Source organism: Myxocyprinus asiaticus, chromosome 16, assembly GCF_019703515.2.
Source record: "Myxocyprinus asiaticus isolate MX2 ecotype Aquarium Trade chromosome 16, UBuf_Myxa_2, whole genome shotgun sequence".
NCBI lineage: Eukaryota > Metazoa > Chordata > Actinopteri > Cypriniformes > Catostomidae > Myxocyprinus > Myxocyprinus asiaticus.
The window spans coordinates 37,213,943-37,237,871 of NC_059359.1; the positions used below are offsets into that span (position 1 = coordinate 37,213,943).

A 23,929-nucleotide genomic window follows, 5' to 3' on the forward strand; every position below is an offset into this window, starting at 1 on the left:
AAAGCAACACTGTGTATTCGGTCCGTTTATGTACCCAAGGCCAATTCAACCGATGCCATTCTAAACATGTCAAGAACACGTTTCTGCAGCCTAGTGTTTATAATTTAGTCAACACTGAATGAAAGGAAATCATATGACTATGTTTAAGTTCAGCCTTTAATGACTCATTTTTCATGCTACAATTTAATTTCATAACATCATTTGTCAGTTTTAATGTTCCTGTAGTGTTGCAATAACAAGAGATTCTCATTTTTTATCAAATGTGCATGCCAGCTCATGTAGGCTAGTAATAATGAGCCAGGGACATTTAATGAAACAGCGGCTTTCTGTTGCTCCCTCAGCTTGTGATTGGCCCGTTGATGGAAATTAAGGAAATATTTGCTTTGCTCTACCCTAAGTCAATATTAAAATATGCAGAGAGCATTTCAGCTCATTGACCTATATTTGAGATTTTACAGGTGTGTATGAACTGCATATGCATACAGTATAGGCACAGCATGTGAACAAATTGCACATGCAGTTTCAGTGACATCATTAATGACAAGGGGATCTCAAACCTTTCTAGCAATAAGCTACTTGGATGAAATCTACAATATTGATATTTTGTTATGTACTTAGCATGCTGACATGGTTTTCTTTTATTAAGCTAATGAGGTCTAGTTGTAAAATTACAACTTAAATGTTTGTTTTTTTCACTTTATCTTCTACCTCTCTTATTTTCCCCGTCTTGCTTTCTATCCCCACCCCCAAGTTCTTTCCGACCTCCCTTTTAACAGCCTGTCAGTTTCATGCAAAAACAGGTGCTTTGAACTGGCGGAAGCTGAAGCCCCAAATTGTCGCTGTGATAACCTGTGTAAAACCTACAACAAATGTTGCTCAGACTTTGATGAGCACTGCCTGAAAACAGGTAAGCACATTCTACTTGGGTGCACTTATACAGTGGGGTCAAAAACAAAAAAATTGAAACAAAGAATTGCGACGTCAAATGAATAAGGAATATTTCAAATCTAAAATATTTAGAACTACAGTATTTCTAGGTTATTGTCAAATAAGTAATTTTTTACATCAACCTTCTTTGTGCAAAAGCTGTGAAACTCACAAGATGCTCTTTGGAACAAATCATGCCAGGATAATATGGATCATCAGGTTTGGCACAAACTTGTGGGTCCGTGCCAGCCCAATAGAAACATTGTGGCTTCAGACTTTTGGACCCCACTGTACATCAAATCTCTGTCAAAGCAGTAGATTTCCCTAAAATTGCTGTAATTGTTTCCTTTAATTTTGCGTTAAGTTGATTGCAGGAGTTGTTGTTTCAGTTTAAGTATTTGTGCCCTCAGATGGAGGATTTGAGTGCAGTAAAGACCGCTGTGGGGAGACTCGTAATGAGCAGCATGCCTGCCACTGTTCAGAAGACTGCATGGCCAAAGGAGACTGCTGCACAAACTACAGGTCTCTTTGCAAAGGTGGGAGGCTGGAACACAAAAATAACATTTTGATAATGTTAAAATAAAAAAATTGCATTTAATTTTTATATTTAATTGATGGATGTAGGACAAAAAGTCACATCCTTAATAAACATTGTGTATGCACAAAATGTAAATTGAAATGTGCGTACGCAATTTCCCACGCACACAACTTGCTGTGAATATGTTGAAGTGCGTACGCACTCTTTTACTGGTGTTTGTGAATTGGCAAACCCAACTGGCCAACAATGAACTGAAACGGCTGATTATAAACTCAGAAGTATCTGTTATACAGCTGATATTAGGCTATATTATTTTTTCCATTCATTTTACTAATTGAAAATGCATTAAAATATATGCTGTAAAAAAGAAAATATTGGTAATTGATGTGCTGCTTTTAGAAGACTTTTCTGTGGCATCATACGTTCTTTGACAGCGAGGATTTCTTGGCTCAATATAGTTTTGATTCCCAAAGACCACTCGCTTGGAATTTTGTTATATTACAGAAATCACATTCTGAGGTAAAAGACATCATTCAAATAAAGATAATCTGTAATGCACACTTTACGATCACTGACATGGAATAGCTAAACAGACGCATTCAGTAATCGAACAGATTATTACAAAGACTGGTAGTCGGCTGTCTGGATAGATATCATTAGAAACACATACCGTACAGCTGCACACAAGTGCAGCATTGCACAACATAGGCATAAAATGTCCTGCCTGCCCCATTTACCAGTAATTCCGACCCGAAACGTAATCACAGCCCCGTCTGTGGTACTGAAAAACATAATAAAAAAAACACCATACAAAACAAAAGATAAGATTACATGATGCACATTTTATTTACTTAAAAAAGGCTGCAAACTCATGATGTCAGATAGTGATTTACACGTTTTGCTTCTAGAAAAAAAAAATCAAATTTTTAATAATCTATAAAAACATCCTAAAAATTATTTTTAAGAAGCAATAAATTGAATAAGTTAGGTTAGGTTTATGCTTAATAAAATTAAAAGTAATTTCCCAATGATGTGAGAATAAGACACTTAAATAATACAAGATTCACTGCAAACAAGTCTTAATATTTACAGTAATTATGCTTCTCACGTAAATTGATCTTTTTTAACTGATGTTTACATATTTTTACACTAAAACAAGACAAAGATTAAGAAATGATTTGGTAACACCTTACAATAAGGTTCCATTCGTTAACATTTGTTAATGCATTACGTATACTGTATATTTTTCACATCATTTATTAATCTTTGTTAGTGTTAGTTAATAAAAATACAATTGTTCATTGTTAGTTCATGTTAGTTCATAGTGTATTAAATAATGTTAACTAATACAACATTTTATTTAAAAATATTTGAAATTAACATTAACTAAGATTAATTTAATAAGTATTGTTCATTGTTAGTTCCTCTTAACTAATGTTGTTAAATAATGTTAACAAATGGAACCTTATTGTAAAGTGTTACCACATCATTTAAAGCAACAGCGTATATTCACATGCACCATGAAAGCTTCAGGGTGTATATTATCTTCTGTAGTTTCTTATACTGTTAAACGCGGTAGTATCACATGCAATGTGAATGTGAATGGATAGCATTATGCATATGGTAATTATATGCAGATGAGGCTGTAAGCTCCATATATGTTTATTTCAGGGAGGAGATGGGGTGGAGAATAAAGCACGTGCATGTACGCAAAATCTTCCACTAACTGGGATTTATAAAGGGATCTTTGTGCAGGTTCTGGTGTACGTACGGTTTTATAAATCTAAAAAACTTTTGTTCGTATGCGAAATTTAGACTTTTGTGCCTAAGCACAATTTTAGGATGAAATCTACGGCAAGTTTTATACATAAAGCCCCTGCTCTTTTTGTTCTAGAACACTCATGCGCACTAACTGGACCAACCTGAAAATATTGAGTTGAAATATTTTTGTATCTTGTAGAGATCGCAGAGTGATACAAAATGTGGGAAAGATGACTCGCAATACCCGGATGAGCAGTCTGATATCACTTTATTGCCAGATGTGCGGTTGTTGCACAGAAATATCAGACTGCTAGATGGCATGATTGACCAATCAGAATCAAGTAATCGAGAGCTGTGTAATTATGAAACTAATTACACGTCTCTCTACAATACTTTACAATACAATTGCGGATTCCGGCAGTGAATTGACCTGTACATTTGACCATTGTCCCTGGCAACCAATATCCTACACTTTGCACGTTTCATGTCTCTCATAGCATTGACTCTTTCCTATCGCATGATAAAATAATTTAAACTCAGATCAATATTTCATGTGCATTCATTTATTTATTTGGTGTAATAAGTGGGACAATGTACTGTGAGCTGCTTGTTATTGAAAAATAAACACCTGGATGTTACAAGACTGCTTCGAGTCAGGGTCCTGGTCACCCTTTCTGGGTTTATTTTGTAACAATGACCAACTGACTGTACATTAGTACAGTATTAGAAAGTACTAGAAAATGTTAGTAATTGAGTAAGGTGGTTTGGGCATGTTACAAGTGAAACTATAAAATCAGAGCACTGGAGTTCTCAATGAAGACATGTTTGCATGTGTATGACTGTCACCTGGTGCTTTATTGAATTCCTCCCTGTGTTAGGTGATGTTCCCTGGCTGCAGGAAGAGTGTGAGGAGATCAAGAACCACGAGTGTCCTGCTGGGTGAGAGATGCAGATGTGAATCCAGTGAAAGACATCACACTATAGGCCCCCCATTCATCCCACCTTTTAAATTCAAGACTGAGTCCACAGCACTTATATCTTAGCTCACAGCTGTTTTTTACATACGAGAGGAGAGGGAATGACTTATTTATTTAATGCTGTGAAGTGCAGAATGCAGGCAAACGGTGAGCTAAGAGGTGGTTATTGAGCTTTGGTGTTACAAAACATCTATCACGAAAGACTGCGGGGGGGTTTTTGCATTACAATTAGTGTTAATGCATGCACATTCAAGACCCTATTAAATGGCTTGACGAGTGCAGATTTCTTTCCTGTGTTGGTGCATTTCATATTGAAACAGGAAGTATAAAACAGCCAATAGCCTTTAGTTTAGTTTATTGGGGGAAGATATTTTCATTCTAGAGAGCATTTGATTGGGTGTAAATTCGTATACGTTCCTGAGTGTAAGATGAGGGATTAATATTTTTGGTAAATTTTCTCGAAAGAGAAAGACTGTATATTTAAGATGCGTAAAAAGCTAATTTTGTCAACTTTAGGAGTACACTTGCATATAGATGGCCTTAAAACTAACTGACACGGACTAAAAGCAACAAAAGCCCAATTATAATTTCATGGGGTCCTTAAGTGTAACTTTTTTAACTAAATCTTAGGAATAGTACCTAAGGAAGATTTAGCTATAACAAAGAATACATTGAAATAAAAGACTCACCTGTCCACTACAAATTTAGGACAAGAGCATTTTCTTTGTAACTTATGTACTAATGTTTCTGTTTATCTAGGTTTGTTCGGCCACCTGTCATCATGTTGTCAGTTGATGGCTTTCGTGCTTCATACATGAAGAGAGGAAATACAGTGATCCCCAACATCGAGAAACTAAGTAAGACTTAAAGTGATATCATGTCATGAAAATGACCTCTTTGGTTCTCATGGACAATAATGAATAATGACATGTCATTTATCTAATAGGATCATGTGGAATCCATGCGCCATACATGAGACCAGTGTACCCCAGCAAAACCTACCCGAATTTGTATACAATTGCCACAGTATGTATTCATTTTTGTGTACTTTATGTAATGTGATATTATTTCTGTTGCCTCTTGTACTGTTTGCCCTAAACATGTTTGAATATTTTTGTTTTGTTGCAGGGGCTTTACCCTGAGTCACATGGAATTGTGGGTAACTCCATGCATGATCCTGTTTTTGACGCCATATTTAACATCCGCGGGAAAGAAAAGCTCAACCATCGATGGTGGGGAGGACAGCCTGTGAGTCACTTTCTATATCTTTGCTTATATTTACTCACACTCATGTCATTACAGACCTATATAGTTGTAATTTTTCTGTTGAATATTCTCTTTCCATACAGTTTAAGTGAATGGGGACAGATGCTATTGAGCTTCAAAAATTACATAAATACCCTGAAAGTAGTCTAAACCACTTGTGCGCTATACTCCAAGTCTTCTGAAGTCACACGATAGCTTTGTGTTTGAACAGAGTTTTAAGTCGTAATTCACATGTTGTAAATCTCGACCTCCGCAATTGCTCTCATATCCATCCATCCATCCATCTTCTATAACCGCTTGTCCTATGTAGGGTCGCGGGTAGTGCTGGAGCCTATATCAGCTGTCTCGTGCTCAATGCAGTAAAACACCCTGTACAGGTGGCCAGTCCATCACAATGCTCTAATATTCCATTTGCATATTCAAACTGGCATATCACGATAGTTTACAAGGCCTGTGACAACCAAAAAGCTTTGGCTACTTTGACCTCAAACCTGACTAAATGCATCTTCACTCGCCATATTTGAATATAAGCAAACATTAACTGTTAAAAGTCAAGCAAGTGGTAGTGGTAATACAGCACACAAATCAACACCAAAGCACACATCTGTAGACTACTTTGACTTTGTAATGTCACCATTCTACGCAGTGACCACTTATCTTAGCAAGAGATGTAAATGAAAATATTTAGAACTTTTAGAGACAATTAGAATTTGTACCTCTGTAACCAGTGGAACATTGAGTTGAAAGCTGAAATCTGTGCATCATGTCAATGAGCTCTTTAGATCTTGTGTGAGCTATATGAATCCGAGGGGGGCGTCTCCAACACATCTGTCAGCTATTAGCCCTGCAGCTGGAGTCCATTCTCAGTTTTCACTGAACTTTATGTCTTCTGGCACATCACATAAAGACACATCACACATGGTGCTGACCCAGTCTTGCCTCTGCAGTTTGACAAGTTCTGCCAAAGACTTGCAAAAATTATCCAGAGAATTATCCAGAGAGTGGTTGTCTCTCATTTGTGAACTGTACTTCTGCTCTTTGTCTTTCACTTCAATGGTACGATGTAACGAAAGACAGATTGTTTTTCTGAAACAATCTGAACATGAGCATTAGCATGAAAGAAGAAAAACTCTTTTTCCATTGAATTTTCCACAGAAGTGAAATGTATGTTTTCTCTCCATTTCTAGATTTGGATCACAGCTGTGAAACAGGGAGTGAAGGCTGGCACATTTTTCTGGCCAATGTAAGTCAACATGAGCCAAACTCTGTTGCAAAAAGTGTATCTTTGAAGGTCATTTGAAACTTTGTGTAGAGTATTAGTGGTGCGTGCTGAGACAAGCTTTCTAAAGACCCGATATACTTCATACAAAATCGAAGAACAAATGTGTGTGACGTCATTTAGAACAAAATCTGTCCAAAAAGACTGTTTTTTGCATTCGTTTCGGTGGTTCATTACAGCTCGTCTGCGCGAACTTTTAGGGAAAACTCTTACCGGCTGCTAAACACCTTCTTACTGCCATTGGTCCACATCATCAGAAGGTGTGACCTGGAGCTCAACATTTTTTGAGGCGAAAGCTAAATTTGTTTATGTTGTTCAATCAGTAAAAATCAGTCAACATGAACACCAGCATGCAGAGTTTTTAGTGAGCTGGTGCGACTTATTGAGAAGATGTTTGCTATTACATTTCTATGTGATCAGACTTAAATGGGTGAAAACGTTCCATAGATTTACATTGAAAAATGGAGCCATATCTAGGGACGAGAATATCATAGAGACTTGGGGGTGGGCTCTTTTGACTTGGACTATTAAGCAAACACCCATAGAAACCATAATAGCAAACTGCTAAAAACCACACACAATACCTTAGCAACCGTGTAGCACACGTTGTCAATCACTCTAACATTGTGGTGTTTACCATTTCTTCAGAAATATTACTAAAAATGTTTTCCAAAAATTTCAAAATATATTTCTCTTTAAAGCTGGAGTGTGTGATTTCTATGGGAAGTTTCAATAAGTATACCCCAAAAAACTCCCCCCTGTCTTCCATTGGACGGGAAACAGATACCACCCAAAACACATGCCAGTAGCTATGCCAGTGTTACTTTGTTGGTCTGGATGATCAAACAAAAGAGTTTTAATAGCCCCACAGAGTTGCATTTTGTTTTAGGAGAAATCTACCTACAAATATCTTAGTTGTAGTTGTCTCTGCACATTAAGCTGGGATTGGAAAAAGCATTTTACATAAAAAAAAAAAAAAAAAAAAGAAAAAAAAAGTGCTTTAGACCAAAATTACTACTTAATTGAACTGAGTTAGATTTCATACGAGTTAGGAAATCACATGAATGTTCTTGGTTTCATGTGCCCAGGACTTGCCTAAGACATGACTGAAACACAAAGGTCCCCTCATCTGCACTCACAGAGGGCTTTCAGACTGCAATTTTTCACATGGGCATAGACACAGGCAGCTTGGACTGTTTTGCTTGCAATTAGCATGAAAAGGCCCTATTTACAAAAAGCGAGGCCCTTGTCAACTCAGCCTGCATTGCGAATTCAGCACAGTGGAAGTTGAAGTGCTTTTCAGAGCTACTTCCTTTGGCCTCAAAGCTGGAGGAAATTGAATAGGGCATTCTTATCTAAGCCCAGAGGTTGATGGGGCATGAGGTTTGTGCATAGATTTATATAATGTTGATTTAATTGGACAGGTCTTCAGGAAAAGTGGTGGTGATAGGGAAAGGGTTCCTGTAGAAACTGACTCAGATAATCTTTCCTGTGCTCTCGTCCCCTGATACCCTAAATAAATACGTATGCTTACTTAACCACATATATTCTTATGTGCTCTGTAGACCTTACATTCAAAGGTTCACTCTGTTGCCTTAGTAGCCGACAGCTCTTTTAAATGGATAGTTCACCCAAAAATGAAAATTCTCTCATCATTTACTCATATTCATGCCATCCCAGATGTGTATGACTTTCTTTCTTCAGCAGAACACAAACAAAGATTTTTAGAAGAATATCTCAGCTTTGTTGGTCCATACAAGTGAATGGTAACCAGAACTTTCAAGCTCCAAAAATCAGATAACATAAATATAAAAGTAATCCATACAAATCCAGTGGTTAAATCCATATCTTTAGAAGCAATTTGATAACTGTGAGTGAGAAACAGATCAATATTTAAGTCCTTTTTTATTATAAATCTCCACTTTTACTTTCAAAATGTGAAAATGAAGATTTATAGTGAAAAAAAGACTTAAATATTGATCTATTTCTCACATACACCTATCATATCGCTATAGTTGACCCTGCACATTAAGCGGGGATAGGAGAGTATTTTAAGATCAAATCAATTACACACTTCAGCTTTGTGTCTGCATTTATCCTGATATGTGTTGTGTTTACAGTGGGATTCCATTGGAAAGGAGAGTTCTGACCATGCTTCAATGGCTTCACCTTCCAGATACAGAGAGGTCAGTATGTGTTATGAGTTTTTCAGTGCTTTACAGAGTCCAAACTTAACTTATATACCTTCTAGAGTCCACAGCTTCCCTTGAAATCTTTTAGAAAGTTTATTACACCCTCAGTACTCTTTGGGTGATTTTCATGAAACCTGTAAAGAAAATGTCAATACACACACTCTAAATAAATAAATAAATAAAATGTGAAATTATATTTTGCAAAAAGTAAATAAAGCCTACTTTTATGATGCTTGAAATTTTTTGCATCGTGACATTATTTTCAGGACACTTAAGCACTTTTCCCGGATGCTACTGGACTGTCACTGCACTTTTCACTGAGGATTTCATTACTGTAACAAATTACAGTAAAAAAAGATGGTGTTTTACAATGAGATTTTAAATGAAAATCATGATGTATAAATACTTTACCATTTAAATAATAGATAATTCCTCCAATGTTAATAAATGTAATGGCCCTAAATAGGCTTTATTTTCTATATGTCTTATTTGTTTCTTTTGATTTAGGAGTAAAGTAGGACTAGGACATTTTCTTCACAGGTTTCGTGAGAATTACCCCCTATTTGTTAGACATTCATACTACCTGTCCGGAGGTTAATTCGGTATGTACCACATACTTTCAACTTATAGCTCACCCAAAAATGTAAACTCAGTCATCATTGACTTGCCTTCATTCCAAACTGTATGACTTCAGACCTGGATGCTCATGCTACTCTTTTCCATGCAGTGACCAGGGGCTGTCAATTTCCAAAAATAAAAGCACCATAAAAATGGTCCATATGTCTTGTGTGCTATATTCCAAATCTTTTGAAGCCATACAATAGATTTGTGTCAGAAAAAGACAGAAATTTCTGATTTCTTTTATGGCTGAACATGTTTTCTTCCTTCTTTGCTCTCAAATCTAATTGCCACTTATGAGCATTCAGACCTAGTGAAAAATATGGACTACTTTTTGGTGTTATTTAGTCATTTTTCGAGCTTGATAGCTCCTCGTCACAGACTACTTCGCTGTATGGAAAAGAGCAGTGTAAATATTCATTTTTGGGTGGACTATTCCTTAAAATGTACTCAAAACTTCCTCGACTCAGTACTGACAACAGAACCATATTTGTCCTCATACTGTATATTTTTGGCTTCACTGTGATTATTTTAACAATCAAACTTTTAGTTTTTATTTGCTTTAAGGTTGGACTTTGCCTTCCTATAACTTCGACCTTATAGCTTGTACTAGTTAAGTTTTTTGTTTTTTTGTTTAAAAGTAACCGGTGTTTGTGTGTTTGCAGGCCATATGTTTATGCAATGCATTCTGAACAGCTGGACACCTATGGTCACAAACTAGGACCCCACAGCACTGAGGTGGGCAAAATGTACAGGAAACACGCTAATAGATCGGAAGAGCAGTTGACTGTGACCGTGTGCCTCACACCTGCTTCAAACACACACATACAAACATATATGGTCATGCTACAAATGTAGCAGTAATGCAAACAAACTTGTAGCCCAAATACAGACTCCCTGTGAATAACCCTAGTGTGAGTGCATTCAAACTTGCCTCAAGCAAATTTAGGGTATAGACTGAGTTGCTGGTCTAACTCGAACAATTTGAGTCACTATTTATATATACACTACCAGTCAAACGTTTGTCACACAAATCACATTACCTTACAAACATTTTGATCTAAAAGGCTAAAATTGTAATTACAATGTTAATTCAGAGAGTGTAGAGCTATAATCTAGACAAAGGGATAGTTTTAATTTTTTCCCCACTGCATAATTCTTATACTTAAATTTGTATTATTTCATAGTTTTGATGACTTTACTATTATTCTAAAATGTGAAAAATAGTCATAATAAAGAATGAGCAGGTGTGTCCAGACTTTTGACTGGTTATGTACTCACTGTACCTCTTTACTTACAGGAGTTGAACAATATACAAATGTTGTTTTTCATTATACAGCTTGACAGTGCACTGAGGGAGATTGATAAGGTGATTGGTCAGCTGATGGACGGCTTGAAACAGATGAAACTGCACCGTTGTGTCAATATCATTTTGGTTGGAGACCACGGTACCATATTTAGAAGTTCAGGCCAGTGGTTTTTAGAGATGATATAATTTTAACTGCAGATCAATTGTAAATATCCCCTCTTTGTCGTCTTCTTCTTCAGGCATGGAGGAAGCTCACTGTGACCGCACAGAGTTCCTGAGCTCTTACATGTCCAACACTGAAGATATCATCCTGATTCCTGGATCTCTGGGAAGAATCCGAGCCCGAAATCCAAACAACTCTAAATGTTAGTAATTAAAGAGCAGAAAGAGATGATAGTTCTAGCCTGTCCTGGCCTAGCAGCATCAGAAATAACAGGATGTTGGAAATACTGTATAACTGTATAACCTAGAAATGTGTCCTTTTCATTTGCATAGGTAGTGTCCAAACAGACTAATTGTAACCAGTCTAAACAAAATGTTTCTGTTCTGTTACATAACTTACAAAGTTTTACAGTCATAATGAATCAAAATGTATCCTATTTACTTTCTTAACCTCCTGAGACCCCGAGTCCACATGTGTGGACGTTACGTATTCGCTTCACTATAGGCTATGCATAATTTAATTTAATTTAAACTGACTGATCTCAGTTCAGGATACTCTAGGCTGTTATTAAAGGGTTAAACATTCGATGAACCGAGTCATGTGACAAACAACATGGCGCCAATCTCAGCTGAGTTTGTCTTTGGGAGAAACGGCAACAAAAGTACATATGGTAAGAAATTTCATTAAGTTTTTACATTAAAACCTATTTGAATCAAAAGAGTAGTGTCTCTAGTTTCATCCGATATGCAATTTAAAAATTTCATTGATATATCGCGATACGGCACACTGTTAAACACAATGACCATGTACTTAGACTATAGGCTCATTTTCCTTAAAATATATATAAATAACCAACACTTCCGTAAACATAATAAACAATTTGATAAAAAAAAAAATCTATAATTTGGTATTATTTAAAATTTCACAACTAGTCCCACTGTCCATATATGTTGACATAATTTTTTAGGAAAACTATTTGGTCTAAATATATATATATATATATATATATATATATATATATATATATATACATAAGTTACAAATCAAAAAGGGGAATGGAAAATGCACACAGTAGTCACACTCGGTTCTCAGGAGGTTAACACGTGTTCATTGCATGTGATTCCATAGAAAAAATGTCAGACAAAATCAAGACCCATTCTAAATTTCTAAATTCTAAAACCCATTCATTCTATGAATTTTTCTCTGAAATTTGCCATATTACAAAAGTAAAATGGGTTTTTATGTTGACTAATTATTATGGAGGCATGTGACATTAGAACAGAGAACAATATATTCTTTATGATACAGATTTTGTTTTATGAGTGTATGCCATCTAATTTTCCTTCCTCTCTGTGTCTAGATGATGCAAAAGCAGTTGTAGCAAATCTTACAGTGAGTAACTTCCTCTAAAATGTTTTTTTATTTTTTATAATGCTATACTGTACATTATTAAAGCTTACATCATATAAGTAGTTTATTAAGCCTGTTTTACAATAAATCATAACCTTCTATATTGATTATTTGATTGTTTTACCTTTGGTCATTTCAGTGCAGAATTCTCTATGTTACTTCTCTGGTAACACTTTACAATAAGGTTTCATTTGATAACATTAGTTAATGCATTGGGTATCAAGAACAAACTATTAACAATGAACAGAATTTATTAATCTTTGTTAATCATAGTTAATAAAAATACAGTTGTTCATTGTTAGTTCATGTTAGTTCACAGCTAATGTTAATAAACACAACTTTTGATTTTAAAAATGTATTAGTATATGTTGAAATGAACATTAACCAGGATTAACAAATGCTGTAAAAGTATTGTTCATCGTTAGTTCATGTTAACTTATGTTGTTAACTAATGTTAACAAATAAAACCTTATTGTAAAGTGTTACCACTTCTGTCTGTTCTCTTGTAGTGTAAAAAGTCAGACCAACACTTCAAGCCCTACTTAAAGCAGCACCTTCCCAAGCGCCTTCACTATGCCAACAACCGCAGGATCGAGGAGATTCACTTGATGGTTGAGAGGAAATGGCACATAGCACGGTAAATCGCCTAACACACAATTTAGTCTTCATGGTTGAAAGGACTGAGTTAGTAAATGTGTAACTGTCTTGATTGAAAAACACTCAAATCAACCTTCATTCGTTTTGCCATCAGCTGCAGTCTCACATGCTTAATGGAAGTCTCCAGCAATGTATCTTTACTGCTGAGTTTTACCTTTTCATCAAATGCTTCTAAACGCACTACAGTTCCCTGTGCACTCATTTCCAACTGCCGTGGAAAGCTGTGACCTCTTAAGGAAACAAATGAGGTCATTGGCATAAACCAATGGCTGACAACACATCCACCACGGATGAGGACGCATAGACAGAGAGGCAGGTCCAGACGCTCCTCACTGCAGGGTTGGGACACTGTCCTATGTTTGCTTTGGCTTTGGCAGTGAATCCCAAATGAAAGAAAGCTTTCAGGCTGGCTAGTGAAGATATAGTTCTGTCTAATCGGTGGCACCAGAGTCGTGAAATGAACTACTTTACAGCCAGTGCAGCTTCACCTAGCCTGTAGGTCGTTGCATGATGCAAGGAGTAAAATCAACTACCTGAGTTTTATGAAATAAAATTGAATATTTATGAGCGGGTCTCTCACTAATACGTTATTTGACTATGCTGCGTGCCTTTGGGATTAACACTTACTGTTGAAATCACTGGATTTACTGTAGTATCTGCTTTCCACTGAGTAAAAAATTTACAGTGTACAGCACTGTGATTACTGAGGTTTTTCTATCAAGCTGCTTGGCTTTGCCATTCAACTTCGCTCAGCTTCTTCAGTTGCTTCCAAATGTTGATTTATGCTTGGGAATTTAAACACTGGACTTTATGTTCAGTCTTTCAAGCATGTTACAATAACCTACAAACAAAATGAAATTGTCGCTAACATTAACACCCATTGACCCATTCTGATCAAGGGGTTCTATAGTACCTGGAGAAAGCTATCCATTAGCATGCCCATTCATTTCAATGGCAGTCGCTTGGCTGGCACATGCTCCCGCATATGTAAGTGATTTGAAGTCTGTCATCTTTGCTCATGGGCTCTAATCTTCATGTGACTAACCACTCTGGAGCCTATGGAAAATTGGCTGATGGCCCTTCATTATTGACTATATTGAGCCGTTACATCCAAGGCAACAAAGAAGGGCATATATAAGTTAATTTCATGCTTTTAAGAGCCCTCTGAATGCTCGGGCATGGTACAGATCGCCTAGTGTGAGTACACCCTTAGTTTTAATCTTACAACAAATTCTCTCCTCCACCCTCTCAGAAGGTCCCCAATTTAAAGAATTGCAAAAATTTAAAGTCTGGGTTAGATATCAGAAGAGGAAAGAAGAATGAACAAAGAGGCCAGGAGAAGTGAGGGGCACACTATATTGCTAAATCATTTTTAAGGAAAGGTGAGTTTATCGAGCGAAGTTACAGCACATAAAAATAAGTGGTAAAAAACGTCCTGGTTACTCTAGTAACCTCCGTTCCCTGATGGAGGGAATGAGACGTTGTGTCAATGTAGTGACACTATGGGTCGCCCTTGGGAGCCCCAAACACCTCTGATCTTTGAGAAAAGGCCAATGGGAATTGGTGAGTGGAATTTGCATGCCACTCCCCCGGACATACAGGTATAAAAGGAGCTGGCTCGCAACCACTCATTCAGGTTTTGTGCTGAGAAGCCGAGACAGGGTCCCGGCCATTTCAGCGGGTAGTTCAGTGTTGTGGCAGGAGGGACACAACATCTTGTTCCCTCCATCAGGGAACGGAGGTTACGAAAGTAACCAGGACGTTCCCTATCTGTCACTCACTCGACGTTGTGTCGATGTAGTGATGCTAGGGGTCCCTAGACGAAACGCCACAACTAGCTGAACTGTGTTACGTGAACTGGCGGTGCGAGATGGGCAAACCATTGCGTGCCTCGTAGCCAGCGCACCTGGCCGTCACGTAACCTCCCCCAACGCTACTACGAGCGCCGTACGGTCCCCCGCACCTTGGGGACAAGTCGACTGCAAGAAATGGGGACAGGCCCCCCAGCTGTGGCCTCTTCTCTTATTTTTTCTCCCCAAAAAAGAATGGAAATCGTTCAGCTGGGGACCATAAGTGTCCGCATCAGGGGGGTGTCCATTCCCAAGGAGAAGACACCGTGGAGACCACACCCTGCCCGAAGGGGAGGCAATTGTGTGGAAATACGTCACATGGAAGGGACGTGATCTCCGAATGCAGGGCAGCGCCGTTCTCACCCTGCATTTGAGGTAAAACGGATGCCGCTGAACCCGGGTCGGACGATCCCGGTCAGCCATCGCGACGGGTTGGGGAGCGCAAGCCACACCCCCAAGCTCCGGGTGAGGGGGACCAAGGAGACAGTTGTGTCGGACATACTAGCGGGTGGGGCCTCGCGGCGGGACGGAGCTGAAGGCACCACGTTGAGGGGGCTCTTACCACGAACTCGTGGCCGTGCTGAGTCTGGGGACATCGAAGCACTTACCTGGTACCCACCATAGGACCTGTCAGCGACAGGGGAGGAGGGAACCATCCTCGCAATCCGTCACAACCGCCCGGGCATGGGCGCACAGGGGAGGGGTCCGCCTCCGCAGCATCGTGCCTGCCATAAATGTGCGGTGTCTGGTGAGTGCAATAACGACGGCAGGAAATGAGAAAACCGCACCTTTTCTGAAAATGCTTTTCGGGCATGCGGCAAATCAAAGAAAAGGCAACAAAGGATTCTCCTCCCAGCGCTCCACCAGGGGATGGAGTGGTCTGCTTACCATCTCTAGGCCTGCAGCGGGTCTCCATGTGCCTGGGTCGCCCATCTCAGGTGCACCTAGAAGCCTTCCTTGGGTTTTTGGCTGTGTGAAGGGGGGTGTCTGCTTCCTGTGGGGGGCTCTACGCCGGGGCCGGGCCTCTGGCGCCGTTGCCGCAGGGGGACGCCCCTGGTGACGAGCAGACGGGGTGTGGAATCTTGATCCGCGCCGGGGCAGGATATGCTGGATGGCCTCCGTCTGCTTCCTGAATGCCGAGAACTGTTTTGCAAAGTCCTTGACAGTGTCGCTGAATAGGCCAGCCTGGGAACCGTACCTTGTCAACCTCCCTCATCTCGACCAAGTTGAGCCATTGGTGCCGTTCCTGGACCACCAAGGTAGACATCGCCTGGCCGAGAGTCCAAACCATGACCTTCGTCACCCGGAGGGCAAGATCAGTCGCCGAGCCCGGGTCAGAACTACCCTCGTGCAGTTCTCTGAGCTCCTTGGCTTGGTGCACTTGCAGGAGAGTCATGGTGTGCAGGACAGAGGCGGCCTGTCCAGCGGCACCGTAGGCCTTAGTCACCAGTGACGATGCAAACCTACAGGCCCTGGATGGGTGTCTCGGACTGCTCTGCCAGGTGGCGGCATTTTGCGGGCACAGGTGCCCACCACAACCTCGTGAGCTCCTCATGCATTTCCGGGAAGAAAGGGACCAGGGCGGGGCGTGGCTGTAAGCGGCGCTCCGAGACCAGGACCCAATCGTCAAGCTGCGGGAGTTCAGGGAAGGGCAGAGGGTTCCACTCTAGCCCAACGCTTGCGGCAGCCCAGGCAAGCATGACTGTCAGCTCGCCATCAGCCTCAGACTGGGCGACCACACTCGACGGCGGAAGCCCAGCCGAGTCCTCCACATCAGACTGAAGCAGCCTGCCCTCTAATGCTGCTACCGCTGTGAGGCAAGCCACCTGACTCATCCCAGAACTCAACCGGGGCGCACGAGCGTGCTGGGGAATGGGAGGTCTGTGGGGATTCACCCGGCAGAGTTACTCTCATTGAAGTCCCCAAATCGCCCCCAGCACTAACCGTCGTGGTCATGTGCCCATGGGCAGAAGAACCGGGGCGGGGAGTGGCTAGAGTGGCTTTCCCTCTGAGGAAGGAAAGCCGCGATCGCAACGTGGCCATGGTCATCCTCTCGCAGTGCAGACATGAACCATCCATGAATGCTGTCTCAGCATGTCTGGAGCCCAGACACCTAAGGCAGCGATCGTGACCGTCAGAAGCGGAGAGATAACGACCATCATTTACCGAATCGTAATGCATTAATGGATAATTCCAAATGCTGCCCCTCATTCTGATGGATTAAAAAAGTTTTCATTATAATCATCTTTACGTACTAGCCTATATAGAGTAGACATATGTGGCTTCACCTGGAAATGCAGCCTGTAATAACTGTTTTTATTGTTGTGAAGTCTGTAAAGTTGTGATTGGTATGGACAGTTTTCGGTCAAATGTAGTTATTTCCACATATATTATATACAATATATTATATGTTTCATTTGTGAATTTGTAAACTCTTTAGGTAACAACCTTCCCATGGCACTGATGTTATCAACTCTTTTGACTTTGTGGTGTTTATTTTGGCATTGTGCTGTTAGGAGTGGTGTGAATAAAAGAAAAAGATTAAAACTCACGGAGTAAAATGGATTTTACATATATTCATTCTGAGCATCAATACACTATAAAAATAGTAAAAATAGTAATAAAAAATAGAAAAATAATTTAAAAAGGTTTAAAAAATGTGGGGGCCCAAAGTAATATTCAGTCAGGGCAGTATACTGTATATACTTGGGCTGAGAATGGGGAAAAAATCTTGCATTAATCATGCTATAAAATCAGTGGACATGATGTAATTAAAAGTTTGGCAAAAATCTGCTGTTTTCCAGTGGACTTTAATGATAGGATCAAATAGGCAGATTAAATTCATATCAAGCTTAATTGGCAAGAGAAACTTAAGTGTACACCGATAATTCATTATTAGACACTATACATACAGATAAAAACCAATTGAATGTTTAAGTTTAATTTGCTGAAGTTTAAAGAGTCTCTCTCACCCAGTTTTTCTTTTGACACTAGTTTAGATAACAGTATATGAGTGTTTTCGGGGCATGCAAAAAGATAGAGTAGCTTGCCCGCATGTCCCCCACACCTGGCTCATCGCTTGCGGGTGAGGTCTTCATTCTTCGTACAGTAAATCCGCTCTTGTGTTTATTATACCTCTGATACAGGAAGTCGTATGAAACAAAGAGGAATCATGGGAAATGTGGGTTTGCTGGTGATCACGGATATGACAATAAGATCAACAGCATGCAGGTTTGATCTGTTTTTTGTTTCTACTCTCATGGCTACAGTTGAAAATGTTGTTAGTGTTTTGTGTTGACTTTCTCTGGCCTTCTTTTCAGACCATTTTCCTTGGATATGGACCAGCTTTTAAATTCAAGACAAAGATCCCGCCGTTTGAAAATATTGAGCTTTACAATGTCATGTGTGGTGAGAACATTTTCTTTTATTTCTCATCCTGTAGCCTCGAACCTGACTACAAACCTTTAGGGATAAAAAGGGATAGTTCACTCAAATATGACAATTCTGTCATTATTTACTCACCATCATGTTGCTCTAAATCCATATTCCTGTCTTCGGTGGAACACAAAGGAAATGTTAGGCAGAATGTTAGCTTAAGTCACCATTCACTTTCATTGCATCTTTTTTGCCATACAATGAATATTGAGTGAAAAGTGAATAGTGACTGAACCTACATAACATCTCTTTTTGTGTTCCATGAAGAAAGAAAGTCATACAGGTTAATTTTTTGGGTGAACTTTGGGTTTCGATTAAGAAGTTCTGATCTCAACACTCCCCCATTCATAGTTTAGTACACAACATTACACATCACTGTAAGTGTGCATGCCAATACACCACGCATCCATCCTTTTCAGATCTTCTTGGCTTGAAGCCAGCCCCTAACAACGGTACCCACGGTAGCCTAAACCATCTTCTGAGGACTCCTGTATACATACCCAGCATGCCTGAAGAAGTGTCCAAGCCAAACCCTGCAGGACCAGTCACAGCTCTCACTGATGACCTTGGCTGCACCTGTGAAGACAAGGTCAGCAATAGAGTAGTTTCAGATCTTAATCGACCTTTCTAACACTTCTGTTAAAGACCCCATGAAATGGGAGTTTTGTGGCTTTTAGTCCATGGCTATTAGCTTTGAGGCTATCTATATGCTAGTGTACCTCTAAAAGTTGACAAAATTAAGTCACTTAGGGGAAAAGGAACTCGTCTTGCGATTTTTATAATTTTAAGATTAATGATGATGTGGATGACTTGATTCCAAATCAGAATTCACTGTTCAAAGTCACATTTTTTTAAAAAGTAGATAAGTCAACATGTCTTTATAAAACATTTTTTAAATTGCTGAAACCATTCTAAAATCTTTGCTTCATGTGCATTTACCCATGCTTTTATCAGTTACTGTTGTTGCATGGTTTAATGTCTGTATTTTTACTACTTCAATCCTGCTCAGGAATTATAGTTGGCTGCTTTTTCTTTTCTCTTGAACTCTTGACATTTAAGCTCTCTTAAATCATAGTAATTGCTTTTTAGGACCAATGTGTTTCCTCCCACTGCCTCTGAAAGTGCCTTTGCCTTCTCAGATGTAGATCTCTTGCTGTAGGTTTTCACCTTTAATCTTTTGCAGTTGCGTTCAAAAAGTAGGGGGCAGAGGGCATTGAAAGTGACCCTTGTAAGAGGCTATAACCTGGAGTCACTGTGGCTCTGTCTGTTACAGAACAAAGTGGAAGAACTCAATCAACGACTGAGACAAGTTATTGATGGTAATGTCCTCACCTTCTCTCTGGAATGGTTTAGTGATGCCAAAAAGCTTTCTGATGTACAGTTAACCTGCACTGTGATTTAGCTGTTACAGTTCATATTGCATGCTTTCTTAAATTTATTTGCTGGTCTTAATGTTTCATTAAAGGAATAGTTCACCCAATGAAAATTCTCTCATCATTTACTCACCCTCATGTCGTTCCAAACCCACATTACTTTTTTTTCTCTCCTGTGGAACACAAAGGCAGATGTTTTGCAGAATCCTTTTTTCCATACATTAAATGTGAATGCTTTGTATTAGAACAAGACCCACTGATATATATATATATATATATATATATATATATATATATATATATATATATATATATATATATATATATATTTTAAGCGATTTAGAAATACCGGTCTAACTTGCTCTGAGGGAAAAGGACGTGTTGTCCCCATAAAACAAGCAGATATTACAGCTTTTCCTACTTACATTATAACTTGTGGACAGTTTTGCCACGTCCCTTGATGATCGTTGTGCTGCACTGATAAGCTGCACACCGACAGGTGAATGCTCTGACATCGCGATTGCTTATCATCTCCCTTCTAACAAATAAAATCCATAATGAGCAAATTAAACATTAATCATAATTGTCACTAGAGGGCGAAATGCGACTGCCATATCCAGAGATCGAAGATGGTGAAACGGTAGCGTTATCAACTGTCAGTCATTGAGGCTCTATGGCAGTTGGGGCACACCAAGATGGCCGCTCGTACACTTCCGGTGACTTCACCTCCTGCTGGCAGTTTACTGTTGTGTCAGCAATCCAGTTCTATATATATATATATATATATATATATATATATATATATATATATACATATATATATATATATATATATATAAAAATATATCAGTAACAAGACCCAGAATGCCAGGTTTGATGTCATATAGCTTCAGAAGACTTAGAATATAACACACAACCACTGATCCACATTTTTGAAAGCCTTTGTCCCCAATCCCATTCACTTTTTTTCAACATAATGTTGAAACTGAGTTTTACGTGCCGCTTTTTCCTGGTGAAATGAATGCTAGAGACGCTACAGCAATTGTGCGTTTTATTCACTTTCACACAAATCATGAGTCCAATGGCTGATTATTACTTTATAACACTTATTTTACTGATAGAGCGTTAGAATTTAGACTCGGAAGACCACAGGTTGAGCCCAGCCAAACATGCAAGCTGACACGTGAGACAAAAGTGTCATATAAATGACACAAAATTACGTGGTTGCTTCAGATAATGTGCTTTTCATGTCGCATTTGCTTTTAGGACAATATCGGTTAGGTTTAAGTTTTAGGTTAGGGAGGTACGTTTTACTCATTAAAACCTTCCGTCTAACCTTCACATTAAAAACCGAAACCTAACCATTTGTATTTGGAACAACATCATGGTGTGGAAAAGATGACAGAATTTTCATTTTTGGCTGAACTATTCCTTTAACATGTTTGGCTAAATAATTTTGTGTCTTCCACTGCCAATAGATTTTTATCGCTTTTCTTTGTAATCTTTTGTCGTTCTATTCTTCAGATTAGGAGGTTACTCTCATCATGTCCATTATTGTCTACTTTTTGTGTTTTAGACAGCAAGAATCTTCCTTTCGGCCGGCCAGCGGTCATGTTCCGCACCAAATACTGCATCCTCCATCATAGCGACTACATTAGTGGCTACAGTGAAGCTCTGTCCATGCCTCTTTGGACATCTTACACTGTATCTAAGCAGGTCAGGTTACTTAATTATATCTGGTTTATAGTCAATTCACCAAACACAATACTTTCTGTATGGCATTGGGGTCTGAACTGGACTATGTTTCTGTTGAGTTGCAGGTGGATTTCACCCCTTTGCCTGAGGCTCTGAGTAACTGTGTGCGGCCTGATATCAGAATTCCTCCGGCATACAGTCAGTCCTGTTCAAGCTATCGTGCTGACAAACAAATCTCTTATGGCTTCCTCTATCCACCTCGTGAGTTTCTATATAAATACACAGACTAGGCCAATTTTAGGAGACATTAATATAGACCTGCAGTTAAGACCTATTCACACCAAATTTGTGACATATTTGCGAGAGACTAACTGCCTACGAAAGGTTTATTTACACCAAGACCGAAACAAATAAAATGAAACACAATTTTACCCCTGTACAGTATGCGGCATTGTTCTACAAACATTTTTTATGGCGCATGGATCTTTAAGCATTCGGGTGTCAATGCATGAGATTAATATATTTAATGCCGTTATTTACCTAATTTGGCATAACTGTTTTATTATGTTATTTCTATGTTTTTTTGAGGGATGCATTTTGAGGGATATTAAATCTGTGTTTTTTGTACATGTGAGATGAGTAAAGAGCGCTGTCTTCATGTGTATGCATGTATTTTGCTACGAGTATTTTTCAAATGAACTCCTGAACCCAGCTTCACTTTTTTAATGCCTGGATAATATATCACAAGGTACAGTGATAAACACGTGGAACAGTAGGAGAAGGTATAGCATAAAATATTATGCATAGCATGTCAAATAATATAAAAGAAGACACAGCCTCATGGTCTTTTCTTTATTTAATTATTGCATATGCGTATTGAATTCGGGGTTTCTTGTGCATGGTAAGAAAAATACCACTGTTACATGTCTTGGTGTGAATAGGACTGTATTTTGTTTCTGTCATGGAAACAAAGATTATCGGACCCAAGTGAAACTGTATTTAAGGATAAAATTAATATTTACTCCTATAATTAAAATCAACTACTGGTAATCTCAATTCATACAATTGGTTATGAACCAGGACTAGAAGGGGTCAGGCAATCAAGTAAGGGTGAATCCACTTAGCTTTTCATCTAAAATCTGTAAAAGCATTGTTTTCTTTGACACAGGTGATGCAAAGTTTTTGACAAACTTGCATCATCATTGGTCAATCACCATAAACATTGTTTTAGTTAAGTATTCTCTGTCTGGAAAGAACCCACCACTCCAGTACAGAGGTTTCAGACTCTTGTTTTATGTTTCCTGTCCATTATATTGCCATTACAACTACATGTTACACTGTGAAGACCATTTATTAGTTCCCAAAGGGTGTTTATTCAACTTCAGGCACTTTAGCGCTGTGAAAGTCTCAATATTGTTTTTTTTGTTTTTTTTGCAAACTCTCACTATTTTTTTTATTTGTCTACTAAGAACAAGGGTACAGCTACCCATTTATGTGTGTGTATGCAATAACAACTAACATCTATTAATGGAGTTAACTAGCATCTCATGGAGTTTTGGGTTCCTTGCCACAGTTGCCTTTGGCTTGCTCACTGGGGGTCTAAAGATAATAATTTTTTAAGGCATTATTTTAAAATGTGTTATTCATTTAAACTGTACAATGAGGATTTTAAGATATTACAGCATCATTTTCTGTAAAGCTGCTTTGAAACAATGTGTGTTGTGAATAGCGCTATATAAGTGACTTGACTTGACAAGCCTAAAACAGTAAAATCTGTTCATACAAGCATTTGTAAATAAAATAAATATAATAATGGTGAATGAAAATAAATGATAAAGGCCTGGTAAAAAGTTTAAAAGTCAATTTTATTGTGACCTTTGTATAACAAAAAGAAAAAAAAGGTGAAATCTGTTTGTTAAAAAAAAAAAAAAAAAAATCAAACCCTGGGACATGAACATTTGTTTCTTCCATGGTCTTCTGATTGACAGAGTTCGCCTCCGCTCAGGATGCAAGATATGAGGCTGTTCTCATTACCAACTCAGCACCGATGTACCCAGCTTTCAAACGTAAGTGTTCCTTAAAGTTAAAGTCACTTGATGTGTGTAATTAAAATACTTTCTCTTTTCCAGTTTAATATGTGCTTTTATTACCTATATAAGGGTAATATGAAACATCACCCTAATTTTGTGTCACTACATCAAGCTAGCTTAAAGTAAAAGCATTGCCCACTTGATACGTCACTGCAGGACATCTTCTTAACAAGCATACTATGAGTTAACTCTTGAGTCAAGACACACTCTGTGACTTTGCTGGCAGTGGTGAACTTGAGGAGAGTATTGGATCACAGTCACTGAGCGCAGGCCTTAGTTAAGCTTAGCAGGTAAAGTGTGTGGTCAGATGGGGCTAATTTCAATTATGATTTACTGAGTCTGTCTGGCATTAACCAATGAATGAGCAAAGGTTTGCTGGACTGGTTTGT

At 38.7% G+C, this 23,929-nt stretch overlaps 1 protein-coding gene across 2 annotated transcripts in view; it reads left to right on the plus strand.

Annotated features, from left to right (window-relative positions):
* enpp2 (ectonucleotide pyrophosphatase/phosphodiesterase 2) overlaps positions 1–23,929 on the plus strand; it is a 32,153-nt gene that overhangs the window by 1,732 nt on the left and 6,492 nt on the right. The window contains exons 3-22 of one of the 2 annotated variants that reach the window (XM_051721380.1): positions 752–907; positions 1,338–1,463; positions 4,105–4,165; positions 4,963–5,060; positions 5,150–5,229; positions 5,332–5,451; positions 6,657–6,712; positions 8,869–8,934; positions 10,224–10,296; positions 10,898–11,006; positions 11,107–11,232; positions 12,391–12,422; positions 12,950–13,077; positions 18,094–18,178; positions 18,268–18,355; positions 18,802–18,971; positions 19,566–19,701; positions 21,332–21,471; positions 21,576–21,711; positions 23,439–23,516. In XM_051721380.1, coding sequence (XP_051577340.1) covers positions 752–907; positions 1,338–1,463; positions 4,105–4,165; positions 4,963–5,060; positions 5,150–5,229; positions 5,332–5,451; positions 6,657–6,712; positions 8,869–8,934; positions 10,224–10,296; positions 10,898–11,006; positions 11,107–11,232; positions 12,391–12,422; positions 12,950–13,077; positions 18,094–18,178; positions 18,268–18,355; positions 18,802–18,971; positions 19,566–19,701; positions 21,332–21,471; positions 21,576–21,711; positions 23,439–23,516 — 2,064 coding nt within the window. The remainder of the gene's footprint in view (positions 1–751; positions 908–1,337; positions 1,464–4,104; positions 4,166–4,962; positions 5,061–5,149; positions 5,230–5,331; positions 5,452–6,656; positions 6,713–8,868; positions 8,935–10,223; positions 10,297–10,897; positions 11,007–11,106; positions 11,233–12,390; positions 12,423–12,949; positions 13,078–18,093; positions 18,179–18,267; positions 18,356–18,801; positions 18,972–19,565; positions 19,702–21,331; positions 21,472–21,575; positions 21,712–23,438; positions 23,517–23,929) is intronic. The other variant, XM_051721381.1, reaches the window with a different exon arrangement.